Consider the following 20354-nt stretch of genomic DNA (forward strand, 5'->3'; position numbering starts at 1 on the left):
TTGGAACGTAAATTTCTGATGCAATGGAAAACGTATACAAAGTTTCGAAAATACTGAGAGAGAGAGAAAAAAAGAATTGCAAAATATTTTCACGTATACATCCGCGTTTAGAACGCGATCTGTGTAAATAACATAACACAATACGTTATATTGATTGATGATTAATAGTTAATAATAATAACACTAACGATAATCGTTGTCGTTAAGTCTCTGCGAGTGATTGTTACATCATATTATATTACAAAAATATATAATATATACGTGTACGTATATATATATATATATTCTTGTATTGATATTATATGTAATTATATACGAGTGAAAGTATAATCAAAGTTCAAAAAAAGAGAATAATTAAAAGAAAAAAAAAAAAAAAAACACAGATTATATATATAAAAAAAAAAAAAAAAAAAACAATAAAAAAAGAAAAGAAAAAGGAAAGACATTAACAAACAATTCCAATCTTCAACAACCGCAATCATATCATCACTGTCAAGAAAAAAAACACAACCAAATTGATCTTGGATTATTATAATATAAGATCGATATTGATAATTCGTACTCATGGTTCGGTTTTTTTTTGCTCTTTCATATCACTGTCACTGCTCGAATTCTCAGTCTCTCTCCTTCTAATCCTTAAGGATAAGGACGCCGATTTCGGCCGTTTACGAGTGTGTAACCCCTGCATTCATGATTAGCAACTTCGGACTGCAGCGTCTCCCATTTAGTGGCGCGCGTGCAGTCGAGGGGCTGAAACGTCATTTACATCTGCGGTTATGCTGGCTTACTCAATATGGTAAGGATTGTTATTAGTGCGAACTTTCGAGAATAGGACAACATACATATTCTCACTCGTCTAGCCTCATTTTTCCAATTTTCGAAAATATCTGAGTGATTTTTCACTGCGTGGGATCGGCCGGGAAAAAGAGAATATATTTTTTTATTATTTTCTTTAGTCAAAAAACAAGGACACGTTTCCTTGTTCTCGGTCTTTTCAATTGTGTAAAATAATGATACCAAGTTTTTTTTTGTTTTTTTTTCACCCTCACCTCGTGACATCTCTACGGAATTATATCATGTCTAAACGATTGTTCAGCTCAGGTCGAAGAGCCTGGAATTTCTCAATATTTTTTTATCGACAGATCCTTTCGCTCTGCAGAGTTTAACGTGAATTTTTGATATTTATCAAATGTAGCGGGGATTCGTAACAGCCATTCGTAGACACTCGTATTTTCAGCCTGGACCGCAGGACTAATCAGGAATAGGATACACGAGGACGGACTGAATAAGGAAATTTGATATATCTGTCAGAGTGTATCGGATGTTCAAGTTTAACACTTTTTTGTACCAGCATTTATTTAAATCAAAATATACGAACAAGTTCGGAAGATGAATTGACAGATTAACGAAATTTCTAAGAAGAAGGGAAATACACTTTTTTACTCAACTATGACGACGGAAATTTTGATCAGAAATCGTTGAAGCGTTTGACACGATGTTTGAAGCTTTTGGACCGAAGGAAGTGAATTTCTAGTATCCTGAGTGAAGTCGAAAAAATCAAACTTCAAATTTCAACTGGATTCCAAAAATTCGTGTCTCATTTTTAGCCTGCAATATTTTCAATAATCGAAAATGGATATTAAAAAAGCTATCCGGTTACTTTTTGACTAAAAAAATTTATTTGTTTCTCCTCATCTTTTATCGCCGTTATTGCAATATCGAGTCAACGTCAGATACGCTTTTTCAGATTTTGGGAAAATGGTTAGAAATGGATCGCGTAGGGACGAAAATGTAAACTCGACAATGTCATTGCGTTGATTTTCATCGCTGTTTGAATTGATATTTTTTTTTTTTTTCTTTTCTCTTCCACTTCTACTTTTTCTTTTTTCTTCTACTTCTTCTTCTTCATCTGTTTCTTCTTTCGTTATTGGAGCATAATTATTAAACTTATCTCGACATTAAATCACTGATCGTGGCTCCAGTTTAATAAGGACGTAACAAAGAAAGCGAATTCATTTACCGATTTATATGAGGTATCAATTATTTCCAGCTTGTTGCGACTAATTGTAAGATTTTAACAGCTTTAAAGCTACATTCCTGTAAAGTCTGATGATTTTTGTGTTTACGAAAACTACGTATAGTGTATGATTACAGGTAATTTACGTAACTAGGACAAAGAACTCACCCATATTGGCTAGGTAGAACCGTTGGATATCCTGCCCGAATTCCAGCAGCAAATGGAAACGCTGAAAACATAGCAAACAAAAAAAAAATTTACAGATTTCAACTTACTTATGTGCATCAACGGTTTCGAGATCGATAGCAGAAAAATAAAATGGTTGTTACTACCTTCCGTTTGGATTTTTTTTTTCGTACCTACATATTAATGTTGGCTTATTTTGCCTTTATATTTTCAAACGCTTGATTTCGGTTCAATTATACGTTTTGACAATTTTCAGAGCAAATGGTGGAAAAAAGAAAAATAATACCACAGGTCTTTTGGCACTAAAATTGCATTTTTGGAGGTTACGACCTTATGCCATTAGACACGCGATATGACTGAAACCTAAATTCGAATCGAAAGTGTGTGCGAACCAAAGTTTCGACCCCCTTCTCAACAGCCACGCAGGTACAATTTCAGGCAAGCGATATCATACGAGAGACAACGTGTACACACACGTATATATTTGCAATAGACGCCACATGCACGCGAAAGATACGTAAAGCCGATAAACTTATTGATGTGCCCAATGGCAGAATGGAAACCATACCTACATTATCTCACAAGAACGCACAAATACGACCCAGTAAAAAATGGAGCGATATACGCCTTTGCCCACCGACTCGTACTTACAGCTTTATACGTATGCCTTATTCCTACACATAAAAAACAATACGTCGAAAAGCACTTTCGCTTGGAGCTTGTTTCGCTGATTCTTCGTGTACGCTGATGTAGATTGGCTCTGCATTCGTATTAACGCCTGCTTTAAGCGCGTAAAATTTCACGCATACCTGTGTACGCGATTCTTTAAATAAGTTGACATATTTCGAACGTATCACGAATTGCCGTGCAAAAATATATTTTCGCCATTATCTACCGATGTCAAATTTTTTGATTCATCTTTAAATGGACGAAACGTTTAGCGTGGTGCTCACAATTACGAAATGTACGGACAGCTTTTCACAACTCATTTCTGAGAGATTTCAACACTCTGTTAAAGCTTTTCCAAAAAATCGAATCCCTCTAATCGCTCAACGATTTTAAAAAAATGGAGGTAACATAATTACAGATGCTTTAAATTATTTTTTTTTTTTTTTTGAACATCCCTTTTGAACAATCATAGGTCAAAGTTAGATCGAAAAGTTACAATTTATTCCTATTTTTTTCTATTTGTATCGGTGTCAATAATTTTACCGCAGTAAATTATGAACGATGTTGTGTATTTTTTGTACCGAAAGTTCTGTGAATAAAAAAGTATTAGCAGTCCGGATTTGAAAAAGATCTGCTCACATTTTGCAATTCGGCTTGTTCGGTGGCAAAAAATTTTCAAAAATCTTGCCCAACATGTTCTCGAATTTTATATAAATAGTAAAAGTAAAAGTCCACCTTTGAAATAAATTACGGTAATTTCTGGATGGCGTCTGAAATTGTAAATCAGGAAAGAATTGGGTAATTTTTCATCGCCAAATGCAATTCAAAACATTGAAAAACGTTGTTCGATATAAAAAAAAATTGAAAAATAAATATTTCACAAACTATCAAACGTTTGGAATTTCTCATGTGGCAGTGTGAATTTTGAATCGGAATCATCGATATGTCAAACGTCCAAATCTCTTCAGTGATATTGTTATTATTTTTTTTTTTGAAAGCTCGTTCGCTCAGAGAAGTTACAAGCTCAACAGACGAAAAATCAAATTGTAAACCAAAGGAACGTAAATGCGAATTCTTTAACATTCAATTGACTTTGATCTCATCACACGCATTCATTGTTTTCCGGTTTGCCAAGTGATTTCCATGGATTTCCAACGATTTCCCATCATTCTGTGCGATTTCCAGTGATCTTATACAATAATCCCGTTGTTCTCTCAATTTCTAAAATCATCGGGAATCAGAAGTAACATTGGAAATCATCCGAGACCGTTAATTCTAATTTTCGAGCAAACGGGCCGCTCTCCCGTATTCATCGCAACGAACATTCACTGATGAAGATATTTAGAGAACAGCCTGCAGGGATGCGAAACGGAGTGGCGGGGTAATCCCGGCTAAACTTGAGCAGCTCGTCGCCAGGAGGGAACGCATTCGCGACAAAAAGACAAAGACTAGAGTCACGCATGCAGCAGGACGGCGACAAAAGTGGATAAAAAAAACCCCGCGCGCTTAGACCAATTTTAGATACACGGACGCAAAAATTTTGGCCGAACGCCACGGTCGTCGGCCATAGAAGCTGGTGGTGACTGTTGGCTTCTGCAGTGACTCACGTGGGACTTGGAGAGCGTCACCAGCCGTCGTTGACTCGCCTGTGCTGCGCAGCATCCGATTATCATTGCTCTAGAAAATACCATGCGAGCTTGGCAAAAAGCGCTTAGAAACTGCCGGATAAAGGGATGATATATTTTCTGCGTTCTTACTACGGCAAAACATTACTCGCGGAGTAACTCTTTCGTTCGCGCAATTTTCAACTCAATATTTCGGCCTCAATTTTCTTAATCAGGGGGTTTTCCGGTCGCTGATCGCGAATATCAAGTCGGAGTTTCATCGTTTCTAAATCCAAAATGGGGAATGTAAAATCTAAAAAAAAACTATCGAAATTCGATTTTCTATCCGCCGTATCGGGTCCGCCATCTCGGATTATAAAAAGCGGCTACAAAAATCAATAGCAATGCTAATTGCGCCGATGACGAAAAATACGAATGAGGCAACATCCTTACTACGTAGAAAAGGAATTCGAACAAACATAAGCTAGGATATTATCGATTCAAGAAACGAAATTCACAATTGGGATATTCATGCATCCTACTGAAATAAGTAAATAGTTGATAAATAATTAATGAAATAGTAAAATTACGATGGTATATGAAAGATGAAAGCCTGGTTGTTGTTTTGAATTCTGGCCAGAATTTCAAGCTCTTTCGTCAGAATTTTCACCCGTTGTGAATGTTCAATAAAGTTGAAGTGACGTTTATACACGTCCGTGGAGAAAACAAAATTGAAATATTTACGTATATTATGTACAACGGGAATACCACACAGAAAGGGTTACGAGGGTTATATGAAAGACGAAAACTCTCGCAGTATTCAACGAAACTTTTTTTTTCGTGATAATAAATCTATACGAGAAATTCCATTTTGCGTTCCCCGGTAATTTATACCTATATATATGCATATTAATGCAAAAAAAAGAGGTGTCAGTATGGTAAAAGCAATCAAATTGTACCCTGAAAGCCAGGGGCAATCAGCAGGTATGTACCTGAAATGTGTGAGCGTATCGTTTGATCGGAAAAAAAACGAAAGAAAAATGGAAAGAGCGACGTATCTAAAAAATAACAGGAAATCAAAGACAGAAAATATGGAAGACTAGCAAAGAGAAACACGGTTGGCGGGTGAAAAGAAAATGAGAATGAAGGAATTCGGCAAAGTTCGATGCAGCTTTCTGTCACAATTCGGCGCTGGCCGGAACCAGACGCTGACAAATTGTCCATTAGACAGCCTACGCGTGACGGTAAAGTTTTTACCCCAACCCGCGTCCCTCCCCAAATTCAAAACGTATGTTTAATGAGTGGAGGGATCGAAATTCGAAGGGAAATTGGTGTCCGTGCCGACACCTCAATCATTAGTGTGCCGAAGATTATCGATTTGCAATGTCAAAAGTAGCTAGAACTTCGTCGTTTGACACTGAAGAGATCCAAAGTCGCGTGATTGAAAATTGTACACTGTACACGTGAAAAGGAAAATCTGAAAAAAACTCCAAGAATATCGTAACGTTTTGATTGTGAGTGCAACGTACTGGGACTCTCTTCAAAAATCATGTGATAAGACATAATTGCATATAATTGAAGGATTAGAAACAAGATTTTCAAATGTTCGAAACGTTTGTGGTTTTGAAAAAAGTGTAATTTTTTATCCACGGACTGTAAAAACAATCTTAGTTCTTATAGGTACGATTTTAATATACTTACAGACGAGTTTCTCAATCAATCAAGTCAAAAAAACTGTCCCGCATTGCAACGATTAAAAATAAAAATCATTATATGTATATACAGTGTTTTAGGAACAAAAAACTACAATTTAAAAAATTTCATCGAAATTTTCGATGCTGAAATACGCTTTTATTTATTACCGCGAAATTTCTCCGTGCGTAAATTTCGTCACATTGCGTATAAATTGTGCGGAATAACGACGAGTGCCGAGTTGCTTGACCCTAGTTCAAAATCGCAAAGATTGTTAACCGAATCGTGGTATTTCAACGGAAAATTAAGGACGGCACTTCCGTTATCCTGGAAATAAGAAAAACGCTAAATCTCACGCAAGTTAGGCGTGGAAATGTTTACTCGGTTTGATTATATTTTTCATGGTCATTATTTTCCTCTTCTGGGTCGAAGCCTGCTACACCGCTATACGTATGTCCAACTTCTATCCTTTTCGTGAAACTTCATGAAAAATTCAGCCGCCAAAATCGATTCTGGTATATATAAGGCTGCTGACCAGCGAGAAGCCCGCGATACGAACGCCGGTATTTTTCCAACTTTTTTTCCTTCGTCAACTTTCCAATGCCTCTTTTCCGTCGAACGATAAATTGCATTCAAATGGCTTGTATGGTGCGAGAAGGAAAAAACTTGGGAAACCGAAATATTGACCAATTACCCTCGAATTTCCAAACTTTGTTTTCTTTCATGCTGATTACTGAACAAATTCTTTTTTCTTCTTGATACTTTGCTTTGAAGAACAATCAAGCAATAATCAAAATGTTAATGGAACTAAAATTAGAACCTTTTTTTCTGTTTCGCCTGTTGTTAACTTTTTGATGAAAATTATACCCGTAAACTAAAATAAGAAATTCAAAACACGACCTTCACGTTTTTTGATAATAAATGTGAAAAAATAAGTATTTCATCATTTATACACATAGTAGTAAATTGCAGTAAAAATTCAAACTGGATCTACAATTATTTGCAACACTTCGACAAGTGATTATTCAAAATATTACAGGTGTACATGCAAAATAAATGTATATTTTTGAATAACAGTGTTTGAAACATCGCTCTTTATGCCAGAGACTAGGAAGAGCAATAAAAATTTTAAAGCATTGAAAATAAATTTCATCACCGTTAAATTAGGTGAACCGTAAACTAGAATTTAAACCAAAGTCGTAATTGTGATTAAATATATCAGTAATCGTGTAATCAGTATGAATGAATACTAGTAGAGAAATTTTCTTTTTCTCAACCAGTATTCGACATTTTCTTACACGGAAGCGGATTTTCAGCTTCGCTCCGTAGTCTTGACCTGATATCAGAAAATATCTGTAGAACTGTATATTACCTGCAACTTCGATTAGAGGTTTCTTCTATAACTAGTCAATTATTTAAAGAGTCCATCGAGACCGCGCTGAGTCAACCTTCGCCGCTCGCGAATGAAGCCGGTTTATTTAATCGAGCGATATCGATATCCGATAAATAATTGTTAGCAAGTAAAACAAGAAGAAACGTGTTTTGTTTTCCAAGTATAAAGTTTTTTCAACAATCCTGCGAGCACCTCTGACTTTTACGACAGTCGTTTGTTATACAAATATAATGAATTTTGAAAATTATCCTTTTCGCCTGATATAAAACACGCGAGCTCCCGATTTTTATCAATTTTGTAAATCCGATATTATCGCGTATTTAAATTACTCCAAAAGCTGAGACGAATCTGGTCAAAAATCGTAAAAAAAAAAAAAAAATTAACAATCATACCGGGATATTTCCAAGAAAAGAAAGTGCTGAGATTCTTCACGATGCAAATAATATGTTGACAATTTCACAACGGTGGCAGTATTTAAAAATTGACATTTAAAGGATACTCAACTCGAGAGTCGTGGAGTGGGGAAAAAAAATCAAACGAAACGCGAAAATTTTGTCTATCAACTGCCGTAGTCATCGGCAAATCTAACGACACGTATATACTCGTACACGTGGGTTCGCTGAAAAACAGGTTTAGTTATAAGCATATACCGATACATATAATGCGACAAGCGTAAAGGCCAATGAACGACAAGCACCAAGATCGGAGATTCATTTTTAACACAATAAACGTCGCACTTAATTACAATAAGCATCTTCGTTAAAAGAAAGTTCCGACGCTTGTTGCTGTCGATGACGCAATACTCTCTCTTTCTTTATTTTAATTGTTCATATTTTGTCATTTAGAACAGAATTTTCGGAATAAATATCAGAGGATCTTTATACGACTTCGCAATCTTTCGTCAATCATTTGGACCGTTGTTCCCATATTTTCACACGTACACTCGGTACTCGTGAATAGATTATTTAATTATCACTCACTCGCTTGGAGATTTCCCCTGGGTTTGGCACCGAGGATCGCCAGGTTCACGTTTGCTTTTCGTCCGTCGATTATGGGGTTTGGATCCTTGCAGGCTCGTTCTGCCGCCGGTCTGTCTCCCATTATAACCTGCGTTTCAATAATTTTTACATCAGCGATTGTCGTTTTCACACTTGGATATTTATTTATTGAACAGTAAACTGTCAGCAAGTGTATCACGTGTGTGAATGAAGTATTTTTAATGAAATTCTTCATGAAACAATGAAATATTGCTTGATATTCTGCCTTTATTGAAACAATTTAACGTAGCTCACGATACTTGTACACACTGTTAAAAATTTCTTTATAGAACTTCTTACATTGTATTCACCATACGTTCACCGTTTATTCAATTTTTTACAAATACAATAAAACTATGCAATTTAGTAAATGCAAATTATTTTGATTTGTGTTTTTCTTATAAAGTTTAGTAAAATCAATGATTTCTATCGTAAACTTAAGGCAAATACATAGTAATTTAAGTCGCTACACGGAATTGGTAAAGTAGCAAGCTGATTTCGTAATTTGACGACTGTTTTGTACAGTAAATGTGTTGAAAATTCAAAATAATTTTCGACGGTACAGGCAGAAATTTTAGGCCCCTTTCGTGGATTTTATTGTATGCCGGAAGTGATATCCTTAAGGAGAAAAACCGGAGAACTCTTGATTACCATATTATCTGTAACGCAAGCGACTTGTTCGCAAGCAGCGTTTTATCCAGCATAAAAAGCGTAAAAGTGGAATTCTGTATCTCTGTATGCATAAATAAGTGGGTTCAAATTAACATTGCACAGTTGTCGCGTGTTTTGACAGTTGTTCAGGCGTTACCGCGGCTGCGAAACTCGATATTTGGAAATAAACCAACATAACAGAATATCCAACACACGGACGAGAACTTTGGCATCGATTCTATGCAATAAGACTATCAATGATACAAAAATTTTGTAGGAATCGTAGTATCGGTGTGTTGTTTATTTTTTACTTTTTTTCATTTCATAAGCGTCGTGCGTCAAATTCTAACTACATAAAAATTTGTCTGCGTATAAAATTGAAAGTAGTTTCGCACACATTTTGTACAACACATATGCTCTCACGGTAGATTGATTTTATCCAACTGTCGAAACTCGCTAATATACTTTACTCACTGAATTCAATCACTCGAATTATCCACGTAGAATTTATTAAACTTGTATATTCATCAATGTATTTTATTTCGTAATGTGTCTTCGCGCACTGCGAGTTGAAATTAAACCGGATTTTATTAAAGAAAGACATGCGCGCAATAATGAAATTTTACTTTATGAAAAACCTTACTAAATCACCAATATTGGAGTACTATCAATTGCTTGTCAATAGTTCAAAATTGGTGAAACAATCGCAGCGATTCTTTTAGCCTTTTCTGCGATCACCGAAATTCATTTACCAGAAATTTGAAGCTGTTAAATTTTATTGCACAGTCAATGAGACATTTTGAGAATGTGTCTTGTGAGTTTTTTGCCTCAAAGCGAATTGTCAAAAGTCTTTTTGCAACGACCCTGCGTTTATGCGCGTGTAAAATTACCAATGAGAATATAATTAGGGTAGTACGTACATCCCTTGTATTTTAGAGAAAAGTAAAACGAACGTGACTTAGTCTCCAGGCAAATTATAATCTCGGGAGTGAAGCCGTAAATGTGATAATACGCCAGATCGCGTAACTGTTCAAACTCGACGACAGTATATTATACGGATACAACGCGAAGAGACACGAAGAACCTGGATAAAGGAGATTTAAACCTGCACCAATTGTATCGTCTTGATTCTGTGTATTTCAAAATATTTCCAGCTCCGAAAGTGAAAGGATCTCAATCGGGTGAAGAGAAAGAAGATTAAATCGATTTGGCAAATTTCACTCGCTGTAGTTCTTCGAGGCTTGAAATATATTCAAAACATGTAAATAGCGTGAGTTAGAAATCAGAAAAAAAATGTGGAGAATTTTTTAGCAGACTTTGAAAAATCGTCAAATGCATCGATCAACAAAGCGCTGTCGGTGGATGTAAAAAATATTAATAATGACAATTTTTCAAAAATAGTTGCAGCTATACGCTCACTTGAATATCAAACAAATGATTCCAATGCATTAACATTGATTCTCAATGAGGTAGAAGTTAGTTAACGTTACTGTAGCGATGTTCCGAAAAGTCGTTGCTTCGCACCTTTAGGATTGTCTAAAATTTAGCCAACCAAAACAAACGAAATATGCTGATATTTTGGAAAGTCAACCCCTCAAAAGTCATTCTAAAATTGCACAATGATTATTTTTCCTCCCGATGTTCCGTCACGTTAACGTAACTAACTTCAGCCTCGTGATTTTTACCATATCATATTCCGATTGTTGACTTCCAATATTACTCCTGATTAGTAACGATTTCCTGCCGTTCTAGTCAATTTTCACTGATTTTCAACTGAAATCAGAATCAACTAAAACGCTGGTACATCATTGAAAATCAAATGAAAGCACGCGATAAGATAGAAATCAATAAAACGTTAACGAATAAAAACCATTTGGCGTTCACCGCAAGCTTAACAACGATTTCTAATGATTACAGTAATCACGATTAAGTCATCGATATTTCAAATAATATTCCAGCCGTCCAACTTCCTTTCACCAACAATATAATTCCAATTCCTCGAGCGAACGGCCGATCATGTTTGTGTTTGTTTTTTGTTTGTTTGCTTTCTTTAAAAAAAAAATGTAAATCCATCGGTACTCACAAAACCGTAACCTCTGCTTTTCCCCGTTTGTCTGTCAGTGATGACGACGGCTTCTTCTATGTCACCGTAAACATTGAAATGTTCCCTCAAGCTTTTGTCAGTGGTGTGATAAGGCAATCCTCCGACGAAAAGCTTCGTCCATGTGGTGTCTTTTTGTTGCGGCGTTACTGCCGCCAATGCACCCAATCCCGATACCAATTCTTCGGGTCCCGGAGCTCCAACAGCGCCAACGGCACCAAGGCCAGCTGCTCCCGGCATCAACATTGCCAAAATTTTGAAAGTTTTTTTCTTAAACTTATTCCACAAGAAATGTCTCTCCGTCTTTGGTTTTTTTTTTCTCTTTCTCTGTCTCTCTCTTTATTTATTTACTCTTCTTCTTAGCGTATATTAATATCACAGACAATTGGGCACGTGGCGCGGAATGATTTCTGTAACAGAAATAATTACAAATATTACGCAACAATAAATATTATGCAACGGTGTCTTCTGCTGCCTTATAGGGACGAGACAGAGTTCAAATCTCAAAAACGTAAACTTTCAACCTCAAATGACTTTTCAAAAAATCGTGCTCACTCGAATAAAAATTTCCCGATCTAATTTGCCTGAGTAAAAAAATCTAAGAATCGACATTGTGATGAAGAAACAGAAAAGCTCTCAAAGTTCTACGCTGCCTTATTCTGAAGATTATAAACGAATGAAAGAAGATAAATCTCGATCTTTTGAAAAGTTCACCATGCCTATAATCCTTTCGATTCGGGAGAAAATTTCGAACATCGATAATCTTATTGTATTTCATTCTATCCTTTTCCTTTCTCTCCTAATTTTCCTTATTCCGATTGCTCGCCAATTTTTCCCAACAATAATTAAGCACTCGTCTCGGCCGTCGGTGTGTCGATATTGAAATACGGTCGAGTTTTCTAGCGCTGCTTTCGGACAATAATTTTATACCCAGTTGGCGAATTCTGAATCTATATTTACCGCTGCACGTGCCTCTTGTATATGTATACCTCAACTTTAACTTCTCGTTCTCCAGACTCGTGTGTATACATATAGGTATGTACCCTAGAACGTGTAACGCGTGCGATTCTGGATCATTACTCAACGATTCGCAACGCAATTTGCGTCACATGCTGTGGGTTCGAATTTCAAAATTTGCTCCATCAAATCCGCATTTCAATAATACAAAAAAGAACTGAATTTTTGCTACTGCACTATTTCGAAATTTAAGGAGAACATCTTGAAACTGCGAAAAAAAAGTCGAAATTTATGGTGAATGCAATAGTGTTAGACTTTTTGTGGCATACGCATGTAGAGAAAACGTCAAATCATCCCCAAATTACGTATTATATTTGTACGCATAATGATATTCGGATTATGAATTATAAAATTAAGTACGAAGAGCTTTGGTATTGAAAAATATCGCCAAAAATCAATTTTTTTTAACTAACAACATAATGTGTACACAAATAAATTCGAATTACGTTATATTCGCGAAAAGAATATTTCAAATATTGAAAATGAACCTATTTGGATAAAAATTAAATTTTTATAAAAAACTCGGTAAGCTTTTTTTTTTCAAAAACTACAAACATAAAAGTTACAAGCATATCTAATAACTTCCTTAAGCGAAAACTTTCCAGTGAGAAAAGACTCGAGTTTTAATTCTCCATTCAACAGAAAAGAGTTTATTCAACATTGTTATTTTTCATAACCAAAAGTTTATACGCAGCTGTTAGAATTTGATCAGTATATCCTCTCCGTGTACTCAAATCGATTTACATTATATACTAATATACATATATACAGCATATTAACACAATTCACAGCGCAAATTCCAAAACCAACTAATAATCGATGCTATAAATAGGGAAAATTTTCCTGGATACTGCGATCGAAAAAAAAAAAAAAAAATTTCCACGCACGCGAACAATCGATGACGTAATTCAAGCTGCATCCCCTTCCGGAAGCGTTTGCTCAAAATTTACACACCCGTAAGTCTTGATTTGAAGGGTCGTTTAGACGAAGGTAAACACGAGAGCTTTGCACACTTTGCAAGCATTCCATGTATGCGAGGAAAGAGGTGAAAATGAGATTAGAATATGAAAAAATAGGCATTATTTTTCTCAACACGTAAGAAAAGCAAATTAGGAACTCTGTAATTTTGCTATAATTTTGCCTTGGCTTTAAATATTTCTTCAACTGTTATAATCAATTTTGACATTTTCCATGGTTTCGTTCGATTAGCGTCGTCTTACTCCACTAGAAACTCGTTCACGCAGTAAATTATATACAACAAGTCTGTAGAATGATAATGACTGGCAAATTTTGAGAAGCAAGAGAACCAAACGATTTTTGAATAAACGTTCAACGTCCTCGTTTACATCCATCAGAAATGAGATAACATTATTCGGTGCCACTTTAATAATCCTACTATTTCATCGCCAGTTTCCGACCAGATGTTTCTGGTTTTGACACAGATTTATAGTTTTTGACTTTTTTTAAAACTTTTTTTAAAACTTTTTTTAAAACGTATATCGATTATTACAAAACTGATAAACAAGACTAGAAACGCATTTTCGCAGACACAGAGGTGACAGTGAAAGATAGTTTCTCTCTCTCTCTCTCCCTCTCCCTCTCCCTCGCCCTCTCCCTCTCCCTCTCCCTCTCCCTCTCCCTCTCCCTCTCCCTCTCCCTCTCCCTCTCCCTCTCCCTCTCCCTCTCCCTCTCCCTCTCCCTCTCTCTTTAGAATTTAAAACTGAATTATTACAAATACACGAATGAAATTTCCGTCCTAGTAAAGAGAGTGTTGATAACGGAATTTGGATAATTTTTGCCAAATCTTGAAAGGACAACTCTGAATCTGAGACACTCTTTCCATGCTGGATGATCGAATCTTTATTCTTCGGACGACGGAATGAAAATTAGTAACATTAGCGTAACGAAGCATTTGTTTGAAAAACCGTCACTTCGAAACTTACACCACAATGAAACGCAAATACGCCAACATTTTGGAAACCTAATTCCTTCAGAATCGTTCATAAATAGTTAAATAATAATTTTTGTTTCGATCTTAAACCAAATAACAATAAACTCAAAGAAAAGTATCGAATCATGCGGTGTTGTCAAAAAGCCGCCTCGTGTCTTTCGGCGAAGAAGGAAAAGATAAGAAATTCGCGGCTGCTATAAGTAATCAGGTCGTTTCAAAAATTTAGAAAAGAGACTTTCAGACTTAAAGTGACTCTCAAAACTCGCAAAAGTGACTGATCAGAGTTGATTATTGCAAAATAATTAAACAAGAAGTGCTGCCACAGAAGTGTTATTCAACTCATCGGAATCATCCCTGTTTCAATTGATGTCGCTGTAACCGGGTTTTCCTAGTTTTTCACGTCTTTTTCCGAATTAAAAATATTGATCACTGTACAAGATATTTAGTAAATTAATGACAAGTGAACAATAAACTCTGATTTATGAATTTATTGTCCTTTCGGCCGAAACATTTCGATACAGAAGCAACGAACGTTGATTTTCCAAAATCTACCTGAAGCTGATTTTTTGGCTAAAAATACCACAACACTTGACAAACAAAATTTTATTTAAAAAAATTATGCATTCAAATCATTTACGCACAAGCCTCAATTACGAGCTAAAAACTGGCTGAAGTGACGACTGCTTGAAAAAGGTAACAGAGAGCGAGTCCGTTAAGAACAAGTAACCAACGGTGAGGAAAAGCAACTGACCAGCAACCCTGGAAATTGAAAAACTCGGTGCATTTGCGCAGGCTGCAACGCAATTTCAAGGCCAGGACAGGACCGCAAACTAGTCGTAAGTCCCCACGGTACTTTTCCAAATACTCTTTGTCTACCCTTACCGCCCAGGCTTCGCGCAAATACAGAGGAAAACGTCCGTTACACTCCGTCTTGCAGGTATAACGCTGTTTTGCGATGCGGTCCCGGAGAATCTAGCGAGGGAGATGGAAGCGGGGGGGGCGGAGGGAGGGGGGAGGGAAAGTCCGCTCATTGTAGCCGCGGCTCGGGGATCCAGGAAGGGTACGACGGGTCTTACGGCCCAGAATTCTCCCCTGCTCCGTTCCACCACCCCATTCGAATCCCCGAACGGCAGCTGCAGAACCGGTGCACACTGTGTATAATCATATATTGTGTAGTGTCGTACTGGATAAAGGCCCACGGTGGATTTCTCATCGAATACCTACTATGTACCAGCTATGCGCGACGACATATGCGAGAAACGCTGCGCGATGGTATTTACCTACGTACGTGACTACCGACGAGGTAAAATTTACTCGAAGAAAATCTACCGCTTTGCCAGGGGACAAAAACACCGCTACTTGCCGAAAGAGAAATCAGACGAAGAGGAAACTGCCTATCGGCACTGTAAGACGGCAAGAGGGTTTCACCGGGGGGTCGATTACTAGAAAAGGTCACAAGTTCAACGGTGCTTATAGAAATCGAACGATACATGACTGGGATGGACGCTGAAGTAACGAGGAATCAATTTAGGTAGCCGAAGTCATTGGACATCGTTGTCAATGGTTTGTAAGCGTTTGATAACGCTGAAGAAATCGCACGGGAAAAGTTGAAAATCGTGGAAACGATTTCAATTCGTTGATATTCTATCGATTTCTACCTCGTCGTGAGCTTTCCTTGATTTCCAGTGATCGGTAGCGATTTCGTGTAATTCAATCTAATCCGGAAATCACTGAAAACTGCTTAGAACGCCCAAAAATCAATTGAAATCACATGATCGGGTGGAAATCGATAGAGAACACTGGAAATTATTGGTTACGAATGGAAATCGTTCGGTCGATTTTCGAGTGAATCGGGCTCCTCGAGGTGGATAACTTGTACGGAATTTATCACTTTTTTCCTGTTATACCGAAGGATTACCACGGACCCCTTCAACTATGTCTTAAAAAAGCAATTTAGAATTGGCTCGAAAATTTCTTAAACGTGTTTTCGAGTATCGCGATTACCCAATGTCCTCCCAATTACAGAAACGAGATTTCGTAACGATATCCTCGCATTTCCTTGCAAGCTATATTTCACTCGAATTAATTCAGGGAGATACACGCGATTTCAAACAATGTCACAAACCTTTAATTGCATATATTTGATTGCCTACAACGAGTTCACAAAGTAAACCAACTTCTAGATCGATTTTGAATATTCTCCGTAGCTCGTCGATTTCAATCGATTTCTAATATTTTGTACAACAAGATTTCGAATCGTTCCCGCCGATTTCATACGCAATGAATGCCGAGTTCTTATCACGGCGATTTTCGAAGCGAACAAATCTCTCCTTCGATTCGACGACGAGCCTGGCCGGGAATAAGAAGAAAACGAGGCAAAATTAAAGGCTGACGAGAGGAGAAAACAGATGTTTGCAAGCGTTGGGCTGCCACCACAGCAGTTCTGACGGGTTGGTAATGTGCCGAGAAACTAACACTATTTATACAATCAAGGCTGAGTGGGCGCGAGGTGGTGAACGAAAAATTTACCGAGCGATACGAGTCGGCCAAAATTCGTCTAGACGATCATGTCGAATACAGGCGAGTTTGGAAATCGAGCAGGCGTCATGACGATGATTTTCTAGACAGCGGTCGAAGGCAGATATTGCCGGCGTAAATCCGACCGGATGGCGGTTCTATTTTTGAAACTTTGTAGCCACATCCAAAGATGTGCCGAATACGATTTCGGCTGTTCGGGGCGCCTGAGAAACGCCGATTTCCTCGTTATTCCGCCGTCTGAGCTTTCGGTATTCGCGTTACGATCAGGGTGTTGCGAATTTCGCACAATTCGCGATTAAGGAGACGAGGCGGTCGATTTAAATCCGCGCGTCGATCGACAGATCGGATATAATTGCGAGGGAAACGAATCGGTAACCGAAAGATACACGATTTAAAGTGTATCCAAACTACGTTCACAGTCAATTCTTTAAAGTCCACTCACCTTTTTCTTCGACGAGTTGCGAGTCGAAACAGTCGGCCAAATTCGAGAGAGCGAAACGACAAAATAGAAAATGAAAGTAAAAGAGAGTCGGCGGTGTGTGGGAAAAAAAAAAAAAAACGAAACAAGAAACGGAAACAACACAGGGCTGAGTATAGTCAGTAATCCCCACACACGCAACAATCGAGGCCGAATATCGAAGACGAACGGTTTCAAGATCACGATTCAACAACAATATTTACGTTCGTAAATAATAATTATACTCTTATGTATTGCAACGGTCCTTGTAGATTATAAATCGTCTATTTATTATATCTTTGAGATGTATATATATACATATACATATATATATATTATATATATATATGTATATATATTATATATATACACGGTGGTTGTTGCCGATTTTATTAATTTTTATTTATATTATTTTAATTTAAGAGGAAAAAAAATCACGTTTCTTATCGGCTTCGGTTTCGCTCAGTTTTTTAAACACGGACAGACGAACTAGGGCCGCTTACTATTACATCTAGTACGTACAACAAACAACACGCACGACACGATCGAGCGTCCACGTGCGAGTGCGAACAATTTTCTGGCCAGGCTTACCCGATGGTTCGGTTTTACGCTCAGAGAACCGTGTGCGCGGCTCGACCAGCGGCGTAGCTATTACAAGATTCGCCAGCGCCGTCGGAAAATCTCCAAACTTCACGATTGCGGGAAATCGGGTCCGTCTTGAAATTAAGAAGACGCTACTGTCCGCCTTTACCGACCGAGTCAATTGTCGCTTATTTCGACCGTTACGATGGTCAACAAAAATTCACTTTTCGTGTTGAACGTGAAAAGTTTTAACCGATTGTGTTGGAAACAAGATTTGGCGTTGTAGAAGTGATATTATAATATTTTATATACGAATACGATGATTGTGATATAATTTTTTTAGTTTTTCGACAAAAATACAATTTTTATAAACGAAAATGAGGTTATATGTAGTGTTACAGTACACTGGTCAACGAAATCTTGTAACAAGGAAGGTGCTTATTAATTTTTAAATACCCGTCTATCCTCGTTATAAAATCATATTTATTTTGAATAGACCGGGTCTGGTTTTTGTGTTACAGCTACTAACAGCAAAGTTATGCGAATGTTTATCGTTTTGACTTGCCTTTTTTTATATGCAAATTCGAAAAAATACCTAGGAAAAAGTTTTGTTTAACGCAACAATGATGCCAAGAAATGTATTCCTGTTATCGAATTATCACTCATTGCAGGACTAAATTTCCTCGCTTTATTATTCCGCGGAACAAAAATGTTTTTAAATATTTTTGTTCGGCATTGCACGTAGAATTCGGGTGACTGCGGCATTTTTGCATCAGTGATGCGTACGCCGTGATAATGCTAAATAAAATAGTGACATTTTACTTCGCCAATGATATATATTTTTTATCAATTTCATTACGAAACAGTTGTACGTTTAGAATTTATCAAATAATACTATATTTGCGAGTTATAGAGAAAGTCCTCAAATTTACTAGCAAGATGAATTCATGATGCATTTTTTCTTTTCTGTTCAAACTTAAGATTGCGAATATTATAGGAAATTGCATTTCATTATTTTCGCTGTATAATATACAGATATATCTTAACGCGAGTAACGTCTCTTCTCGAAAGACTGGAACTTTGGTTTTCCACATATCTGATGATTTATCCTAAATTGACCTCACACAGTAATTATGCTGATTTCCAATTTTATCAACCTTTTATCCGGCAATTTATTCTGCTGGTAATATTTTCCGTCAGTGCTGGTTTTCATTTTGCCACTTCATTTCGACCCGTGCAATGTTCGATAATTACAAGCGTGAGGATTTCGGCATCAATGTATCACCAATTACCGGAAACTACTGACGACAACGTTATTCGAAAATCCTCGCGTCGATTATAATTAATTTGTCTGTGTGTGGAAGGTTTAAGTCAGTATATCTCGACCTCTTTCTATCTCTCTGACAAGTCGACGGTTGGTCCTTTTCAACTAAACAAGCAGTGTCCAAAGTGGATTGTTATTCCTACCGCATCGCGTATGTTCCTACCACCGACACACACGAATCTGTGTAGACCGTGTGTGACAATTGAGTGACAATAATAGATCATTTATTACGTACACGTATAACGACCAGATTTTTTTTCTTTCTACGTAACATTTTTCTTTTATTTTTATTTTTTTTTTTTGTCCCCATTCGTAACTCGCGAAAATTGTCGCGTGATTAACCGAACAATTCGAGCGCTTTTTTCACATTGAATAGAATAACAAATTCTATTCCATGCAATGCGAACGCACAGAGATACGATTTTCCGTCTAATTTTAAAGGCGGCGTGTCTTTATCTTCGACGTTCTGAATAATCGTCGGGTATTTGCATGTTCCAGTATCTGTACTGAAGAAATGTTAATGGTAGCACAAACTCGTAAGCGCATCTGCACACGGCGTTTTCTAAATTGATAACACACAAGGCATAAGTTAATTCTTATAACTGTGACATATTTTTCGAATAATGAAATTTGCATGAAAAATAATTAGGAGCTCGATCATTTTTGTAAAATTATTTAAATGAAATCCGCGTATGAATGCAATCTTGAGGGGTGGGGATAAAAAAGAAGAGAGATGAGGAAATAGAATTAAAGTTATGATATCGAATTTTCAACGACAAAAAAAAATATATATATTTCATAGAATTTTCAAACGTAAAATTGTCACGTTTCTAATATATTCGTTTTCTATTTTCTACGATCATACGCTTTGACTTATCTACAGTATCTCGAATTTCTACATTTTTAAATTCGTTGCAGCCCATTTTCTGTTATTCTTCTTTCCGATCTAACTACACGTTAACTCCTACCCGTTTTGGGAGATGCGAAATTAACAGAATGAAATAAAAATTTTAAAAAACGGACAACAATCCGTCTTTGAGGCTCAGCTACGCCAATGCTTCTGCTCTCCAATCCAAACTGCCAATCTCTCCCCCCAAACCGGCGACTTGCTCGCCCCACTCCTAGACCGTTTGAG

General features: G+C 37.0%; 1 protein-coding gene across 4 annotated transcripts in view; it reads right to left on the reverse strand.

The window, feature by feature from the left end:
* The window catches only part of LOC124218048 (RNA-binding protein 24), a 35577-nt gene extending 17651 nt beyond the window's left edge, over nucleotides 1-17926 (reverse strand). Inside the window, exons 1-5 of one of the 4 annotated variants that reach the window (XM_046624398.2) lie at nucleotides 17752-17892; nucleotides 17299-17597; nucleotides 11333-11760; nucleotides 8542-8668; nucleotides 2186-2246 (exon numbers count right to left, since the gene is read on the reverse strand). In XM_046624398.2, coding sequence (XP_046480354.1) covers nucleotides 2186-2246; nucleotides 8542-8668; nucleotides 11333-11596 — 452 coding nt within the window. In that variant the 5' untranslated portion in view covers nucleotides 11597-11760; nucleotides 17299-17597; nucleotides 17752-17892. The other 3 variants (XM_046624399.2, XM_046624401.2, XM_046624400.2) reach the window with 3 other exon arrangements.
* Nucleotides 17927-20354: the final 2428 nt, after the last annotated feature.

The sequence above is a fragment of the Neodiprion pinetum genome, chromosome 4 (assembly GCF_021155775.2).
Source record: "Neodiprion pinetum isolate iyNeoPine1 chromosome 4, iyNeoPine1.2, whole genome shotgun sequence".
In the NCBI taxonomy this organism is placed as follows: Eukaryota; Metazoa; Arthropoda; class Insecta; order Hymenoptera; family Diprionidae; genus Neodiprion; species Neodiprion pinetum.